Raw genomic sequence first — 8,816 nt, 5'->3', positions numbered from 1 at the left:
TGTAACTTTGCCGGCTGTAACAGACATAGAAAATAAAGGGCCTTCCAGCTTCAGGAACCAAAGCCTATCATGAGCAATATCTCCTTTTACCTGAAGAATGTCTCCTCCCAGTGTCCCTCAAGTAGCTCCGTTCTATGTCACCAAAGCCTATCATGACCAATATCTCCTTTACCTGAAGAATGTCTCCTCCCAGTGCCCCTCAGTAGCTCCGTTCTATGTCACCAAAGCCTATCATGAGCAATATCTCCTTTACCTGAAGAATGTCTCCTCCCAGTGCCCCTCAGTAGCTCAGTTCTATGTCTGCGGACTTATACCGCTAGAAACCGAGTTTCGATACCCGTGGTGGGGAAAGCATAGATAGCCCTTTGCGCAGCTTTGTGCTTAATAATAAACAACAACTCTTCCCAGCATTCAATGATCAAAGTTATTTTCTAATCACATTAACTGCATTATTGCAATAGTTCTCTTAAAATCACCTTTCTTGTAAATATTCGATCATCGTTTAAAAACTTCTCTTCATAACAAACGGCGAATTCGGTTCTAAATAAATCCTTGGTATAAAAACTCCCTCCTCGACAGGCTTTTATATAGCAGGAAAAGTGTCGAAACTTAAGAGCTATTTACACCTACGCTAGCGATTGAATTCAACTAAATGAGAACGGTCAATGAAAAGAGAAAGTATTATAGGAGAAAAAGTGACTTAGACTTGTGTAACTCACGAAATTCGGATAAATCGAGCGTGACCGACCGACATCTGGCTTTTATGATCATGATAAAGGTAATTGAGTGATATTGGGGATAGCGTAACTCACAAAATTCGGATAAATCGAGCGTGACCGACCGACATCTGACTTTTATGATCATGATAAAGGTAATTGAGTGATATTGGGGATAGCGTAACTCACAAAATTCGGATAAATCGAGCGTGACCGACCGACATCTGACTTTCATGATCATGATTAAAGTAATTGAGTGATATTGAGGATAGCGTATGCGTCTTTCTTTTACATTAAAAAATATAATGATGGTCTTGAAGCTAACGAAATATGTTTTACAGAAGATAAATACGATTCATAAGAAATATTTGCATATGTCAATACAATGGCATGATACCATGGACGAAATGTTTAGCACCTACATATTTCGATTCCCAACCATTTAACAATGCACTGCCACCATGATCAGATTTATGACCGTAGTTGTGTTTTATTTATTTAGTTACCTCGGAAAGTTGGACATTTTAGTCTTTTAAAGCATTATATTTGGTAAAAGGTTGTTTTGATACGTAAAATTTTTATTTGAAAAATGCAGCTTGTGTAGAAAGGAAGGTCCAAAGAACTGAAGTTGCTTATTGGCCCGCTTTGATCTTAATCCTCGCTGACAAAAAAAAAGAGCGTTTAGAACAACAGCGGGTTCCGAAACTACACCATACCTAATCTAGAGAAATGCCCCGAAGGCTACAGTTACAAAATGAAATCCTTCGACGCAAAAAGCCATTATGATGAAGCTGGACACATCTTCTGGTATCACTAGCTAGTTAAGTAAAGTGTCTAATGGTAACCAATACAGCCACAAGTGAAGAATAAAAACATATTTTAATTAAAGTTTTTAATACCCGTACCAACCTTCTCTGCTATAGATTTTTACTTCAAGTGAATTTCTCGTCATCATTAAAAACATATTTAATGAGCGTTTCGAAATTCACACATTCTATCTTTAACGAATTCCTACACTAAGTACAAAACTATAATAACAAATAATAACCTGAATGTCGAATAGAAAATTCTGTTCTCGGATAAACATTTTGAACCAAAAGATAGAAACTCAAGAGAATCGTACAAACCAGTAAATTAACTTGGATATTGACCCATACGTATATATCATCTATATATATAATGAGAAACGATTAAAACAAGTTTAACTCGACAGAAGTTGAACTATTGTTTAAGTTAGGAAGATTGCGTTTAATAAGTACTCTTTATTTAACCACAAGTTTTTACAAATCTAAAAAGTCAAACACTAGCGTCAAAACTACTTTTGAATCGGTATATTGTAAAGTTTTCCTACTACACCTATACTTTCTTCTGTCCGCACACATTTCTCCTAACTAGCTAGACTTCATTCTCTTTTGTTAACCTCACTTCGCGCCTGGGAAGATCTTATTTTTTTTGGCCAGCTTTGACATTACTTCCCTTTTTTACCAACGTTCCCTTTAATTAATCTATCAATATTTGCCTCTCTAATCTTTTCAAAAATCACTTGCAGCAACTGAGTGGTTTCGATATTCCCAAACAATGTAAACAACTCCTTGATCTCTGAAACACCAACACTCACTTTATATTCGATGATCGTCTTTGTTACCTAGTAAGTTTACGTACTTACAACGCTAAAGTCCGGGATTCGATTCCTCACGGTGGATACAGCAGATAGCCCAATGTGGCTTTACCCTCAAACAAATAAATGATCGTCATTTTTATAGGGTAGATGGCGCTGCTAATGAATCGACCTACAGCCCGACCTCAGCTAATGCTTTTCTCCGTAACTACGAGCAATTATGACTTGACAACTTTTCGGATATATTTAGACTGATCCACTATAGAAGGTATGTCAATGAAACTTTTGTATTTCGTTCTAAGAACATACACCTACATTTCTAGAATATTTAAACTCTTATCACTCCAACATCAATTCTTCTTGTGAGACTTAAAACAACCGTAGTCTGTTTTCTGAGGTATCCTCATCCGTCGTGATTATCTCATTTTTTTCTACAATCACATACATACCGCAAAAACAACAAAAAATAAACCTTCGCTGACCTCTATATGCTCTTCAACAGCTTCCTTACTCTAACTACAAACATAACCTGATTACTTGTTTACTTACTAAAGCTTACCACATTTGGTTTTACTTCTCTCCACACAATGAAATTTCTATAACTTTCTCTAAAGGTATCCTGGGCCTCTTCTTGAAACTGGCACTCGTGATTTTTGGAATACTCCATTCCCTTAGAAATACTAAACATATTTCTGTATTTAAATGTCCCGTAAATTCATGACTCAATTCATAAAAATCAACTCATAAATATAAATACTACACGAAAATTCTACTGAGAATAATAAAGCATTTGTCGATAAACGTCTTTGACTCTGTGTGTGGAGGGAGAAAGAGAGACCGGTTCTGTAGAAAATTCCCACTTATTCATGGCATTTGGTTTTGACAAACTAGGTAAATTTGCAGCTACCAAACCGGTCTCTCTTTCTCCCTCCACACACAGAGTCAAAGTACTGGACGCAGAATCTCATCACCGGGCTTTGGAGTTTTGGTTACAGCCCGCAAAGATTTGGAACTTCTCATTAAATAGTCTTATTATTGAAAAAAACTCTCCCTAGCTTAAATAATAACTGAATAGTTAAACTTGTTTTGTTTCTCTTATATTACATTTACTTACTTTGATCTCTATACGAGTTAATTTATTTGAATCTCAATATTACCCATACGAACGTTTATATAGTAAAACAAAATATTTGTTATCAACATTCAGGTATTTGTAATTATAGTTTTGTACTTGGTGTAAAAATTTGCCGGATGTGTTTATTTCGAAGCGTTCATTAAACGTGTCGTTACTTCTTTGGTTGTATTGTCCTTCATTATACTGTTTTCTGCTCATGAATCTGTTAACTAAGAAGGACTGGAAGTTGACAAAGACTCACTAACTTTCCGCTACACTTCGAAATCAACAGCTACTTTCACGAAAATAATGATAATCTACAAAACTAGAATGATAAGAATCCTTTTCAATAACATACCTATTAAGCCCTCTGATGCACCCTTCTAATGACTTTTGTCTGCTCAATTGTAGTCTTCAAAGCAAACGTCCACGGACAATAAACACTTGTTGCAATGAAACATATGGCGCTGGGCAACAGTACATAAGTATTGCCATCAGAATGGACATGATTAACTACGGGGAAAAAAGTTCCAAAGGCAGCACGGAACTAAACATTGTTTTTGTTTGTTTGTAATCAAGCACAAAGCTACACAATGGGCTATCTGTGCTCTGCCCACCATCAAAACCCAGATTCTAGCGTTGGAAGTCCGCAGACATACCGCTGTGCCACTGGGGGGCAACATTGTTTTTTTATTAAAATAAGTACAACTAATTCTCAGTAACGACTTAAAATATTGATAGTTTAAGAAATCTTTAAAGTACACTATTAACCCATTAAACTATTGATAAGTCAAAACGTGTTCTTACTTTAGTGAATATCTATTAAGAAAACAATTAAAATAACCAGAAATAATATTAAAAGTCGGTATTTGAAGTTGAATTACTGTTACTGTTAATTAAAGTTTATTATACTCAGTGTGCTAAATGAAGCACAAAACGATTTGTCATAAACCATCTCACCAAACCATTAAAGAATTGATGAATACGTTTTGCGGTTTAATATAATAACAAGAGCTATCAGGATTGTTTTGTTCTCTCTCTTTCCGACGAACCCTAATTAAGGCGCTCAATGTTTAAAATGATCTTATGACGGACATATATTAGAGACATCGAACATCATGGGAATAGGTAAGTAATTAATAATTCAAAATATTTTTAACGAACAGGTGGCACCTCACCAAAAATATTCAAATTCGCGAATTTCTAAGCTATGTAAATAAACATGGGTAGATCAAAACCATTCAGCTTAATTTAAAAATTAATAACAACCAGTCAAAAACAATTAAACTCAACAGTATGAACAATATATTTCGTAACTGAAATAATTAAAACTATTCAACGAATTGTGATTAAAGTTACTTGATATAATTGATAAATATATATATATGTGTGTGTCAAATATACGCCATATAGGATAATGTCAAGATTAATACACGTTTGAATAATTTGTTGTATTGAAATAAACCAGAGTTTAAGGCATCAAACCGTGAAGTAGTTTTATACAAGTAAACTCTTTGAGGGGGGGGGGGGCAATTAAAAAAAGATTTATCTCCAGAGAAAATAATATGTATTTTATTTCATGTTAAAAGGTAAAAGTGTTAAAAAAAATCGTGACAATTAATAATAAAAAAGTTAAAAGCAATGAGACAAAAAACACAGCAGTTATTTGTTGAGATGCGACTAGACTGTGTTGTTCTGCGTTATTTGTTGAGATGCGACTAGACTGTGATATTTAGCGTTATTTGTTGAGATGTGACTAGACTGTGTTGTTCTACGTTATTTGTTGAGATACGACTAGACTGTGTTGTTCTACGTTATTTGTTGAGATGCGACTAGAATGTGTTGTTCTACGTTATTTGTTGAGATGCGACTAGAATGTGTTGTTCTGCGTTATTTGTTGAGATGCGACTAGACTGTGTTGTTCTGCGTTATTTGTTGAGATGCGACTAGACTGTGTTGTTCTGCGTTATTTGTTGAGATGTTCAGATCCAAGTGAAAATTGTATTATTTTCCTTAATGTACAGAAGATGTTGGGTCACTATGAAAGAAAACAAGAGGCACTTGAAATTCTTTTAGGCAGGATTAGAGTAAATTAATCTATGAAACCTATGAGACGTCAATCGAAAGGGTTTGACCTCCTGAGTCCAAAACTGTAATTAGATCTCAAATCCGTGAAAAGATGACGGATGTATGAGCTAAAAGTTTGTACTTGAAAAACAAAACAAAGCACACAAAAAAATCAGATTATTTCTATGAGCCGCAATGCCGCGGCTAAAAATATACCTTTGAAGATATGTGAGACTCTGGGTAATCCTTCTTTCAAACTAAACACTTCATGCCACAACACAAGTTTGTTGTTCAGACCAAGATAGCTTGGATTCACCGGATTCGATCACGAGATGGACCCATAACCACTAGTCTACCGATCATTCCAAATGTGGAGTATATTTTATTAACTATAGTACATCCCTCCCTCCTGGTTTGAATATTAGTAAGTTCGGTAGGATTATTCTTGCTACTGTTTAGTAGTTATCATAATGAATTGTTAACTAATTATTCCGATATTTAGGTCTATATGTTTAAGGAATCCTTTCTCCATCACTGTTGTAGAGAGCGCATATCGCCGCAGGAGCAATCCCAGTAACGAGAGAACGACTGGAAGTGGTTGATTTTACAGTGCCTATCTATGACATGGTTGGTTATCAAATACTGATGAAACTACCGAAAGTTCCAAATTCTATGTTTAAATTTTTGTCTGTTCTTGACGTACAAGTATGGATTCTTATTATCTGCTGTTACGTATTTTCTTGGTGAGTTAGATCATTTAAGTATTATTATGTTATTTATAGTCTGCTAAGGTTCTTTCTCATATTACAATTTCAACTTGGAATTGTGTAAAATTATAGAGATCATTCGTGTAATGTTTTGATTTTTTTCTGCCTCAACTATTTTTTGTAAGATCGTAATTCGTAATCTTTAACTTTAACTTGACGTCATTTTAATATGTGTTCTGAATGTAATAATTAATAATATTAATTAATTTTCATTTCAATGTAGCATCTTTTAGTACATTTTTCAAATGGTTTCCGTGTGGCATCCATTTAGCAAGAACAAGTAGTCATCGAATGTAACAAATACAAATCTGAATATTAGATGTTCACTGAGGCTTTTTATGAATAAAAACCAGATAACTAGAGTTTGATAGTAATGAAAAAATTGGGAATTACCCGTACTCACTCATCAGAAGTTGAATTGTTTATTTGCCTCTTTAACATTAGATAATATTTTAATGTTATACTGATGTGTTCTAAACTATGACAAAATACTACAAAACAAATAATTTAAAATCGCTGTTCATGATGCAAATATGAAAAAGATCGTATAGCAGATATTAATACCCCTGGTCTTCTGGTTTTGTGTTTCATAAGTTATTCAATCTTTATTTTTTATTTAGTAATTATAAAATTTTTTGAGTTTTTTCGAACCTTAATGAATGTGCTATTTATACTTTATTAAATACATCTTGTAGAAATAAATCTTGTGTATATAAAAATTATAAGGCTATAGATGCTTATGTAATACAAAGAATATGGAAGAAACTGTATATGTATGCGTTTTCATTACATAGAAACACGTATATTTTTAAACCTTAAACTCTGCAGTATTAATAATAAATTACAAATGCTGTTAAATAGTTCTAAACCCTTAAAAACACCTTTGTTTCAGTCTACTCCTATTTGTGTACCACCTGATCAGTCCCTTTAGCTATCGGAATAACAAGCAAAAGTATGGAGCAGACAGAGAGAGGAGAGATTTCAACATCAAGGAGTGCATGTGGTTTTGTATGACCTCACTCACTCCCCAAGGTAAATTGTGTGGGCGTCTTCGCGCGCTTCATTGTCTTTTCCATTTCAGTTTACGTGTGAATTAATCACCAGTGCTCATTGAATTCTCTCTCACTTGAAAGTTTATAATCTATAGATATTAACAACAGTACGCCTACAAACATGTATATTGTTACGACAGTGGAGGTCACGTGACGCTTGTAACACGTGATAAGTGTCTAGAAGGTTCGTGAAGAGGCGAGTGCATTCTAGACGCTCTCTATTCTTGTATATAAGCGCGGCAAATAAAGCGAGATAGTTAGTTGGATAGCAGACAGAGAGATAGGGAGACAGATAGTCGAGTCAAGCCGTAAGTAAAGTATGTAAATCGTTGTGAATTATAGCGTGTGTTTAAGTTAAAGTGACTGTGGAAATTAAGTGTATTACAAAGTTGTATTGAGGAATAATAAACTAGTTTTATTTAAGAAAGGACTTGTACCGCTGAAGTTCCTCGGGAAGAATTTTTACGGGAAGTTATCAAACAAGCAGATACGTAACAAATGGGTGTCAGAGAGTGGAAAAAAAGAAGATGGAAACGAGAAGCGACAAATCAAACTACAGGTTAGCAGATTTGATGGCAGCAATACAAGAAGAGAGATTACAGCAGTTGTTGGAGGAAAGAGAAAAGAAACAAGAAGAGAGACAACAGCAGTGGCAAGAAAACCTGCAACAGTGGCAGCTCGAACAGCAAAATAAACAAGAGAGACTACAGCAGTGGTTGGAGGAGAAAGAAAATAAAGAAGAAGAGAGATTACACCAGTGGCAACTGGAACAAGAAAGGAAACAGGAAGAAAGTCTCCAACAGTTGCAGGGAAGTCAGCAGCAACTACAGGAAAGTCAACAACAGTGGCAAGAAGTACAAATGGAAAAATTAGCAAATTTCAAAGTGAATTAAATACATTAAAGGATGGTTTACTATCTTTTACACAAGGAGGATATATTAGCCATCGATCTAATCAGCCCCAGACAACGGGAAGCAGCTAAACCCTAATGCAGACATCTTCAGTCCTGTCAGAAGTCACATTCCAGACATGAGTGTCAGCAATAGGGGTGATCTAGTACGAAGGAAGCCACAGGAATTCGATAGGAAGGCACCATGGGAAGCATATAGAGCACAATTTGAGCTTCTGGCAGAAATGAATAGATGGACAGAGGAGCAGAAGGCAGTGTACCTGGCAACGAGCTTGAAGGGACAACCACTGGAAATACTTGGACAATTGTCAACAGACGACAGGCACAACTATAGAGCACTGGTAGCTGCTGTAGAACTTAGGTATGGAACCCAAAATCAGTCCGAAGTTTACAGAGCTAGAATTAGGACTAGAGTCCGTGCTAAAGGGGAGAGCCTGCAAGAGCTGGCACAGGATTTGAAAAGTATGGCACACAAGACCTACCCAACTGCACCACCCGATGTCCTCAACCTGTTGCTGAGGGATTAGTTGTAGATGCCTTGAACAGTTCACAACTTAAGATACAAGTGAAGC

General features: G+C 35.4%; 1 protein-coding gene across 1 annotated transcript in view; it reads left to right on the top strand.

Moving 5' to 3' along the window:
* The window catches only part of LOC106463119 (ionotropic receptor 25a-like), a 30,242-nt gene that overhangs the window by 5,043 nt on the left and 16,383 nt on the right, over positions 1–8,816 (top strand). The window contains exons 3-4 of the mRNA XM_022390539.1: positions 6,059–6,258; positions 7,175–7,314. Of these exons, the coding sequence (XP_022246247.1) occupies positions 6,059–6,258; positions 7,175–7,314 (340 nt within the window). The remainder of the gene's footprint in view (positions 1–6,058; positions 6,259–7,174; positions 7,315–8,816) is intronic.

This window comes from Limulus polyphemus, unplaced genomic scaffold, assembly GCF_000517525.1.
Source record: "Limulus polyphemus unplaced genomic scaffold, Limulus_polyphemus-2.1.2 Scaffold1329, whole genome shotgun sequence".
Classification (NCBI taxonomy): domain Eukaryota; kingdom Metazoa; phylum Arthropoda; class Merostomata; order Xiphosura; family Limulidae; genus Limulus; species Limulus polyphemus.
This window is presented reverse-complemented; position numbering and strand designations above follow the sequence as displayed.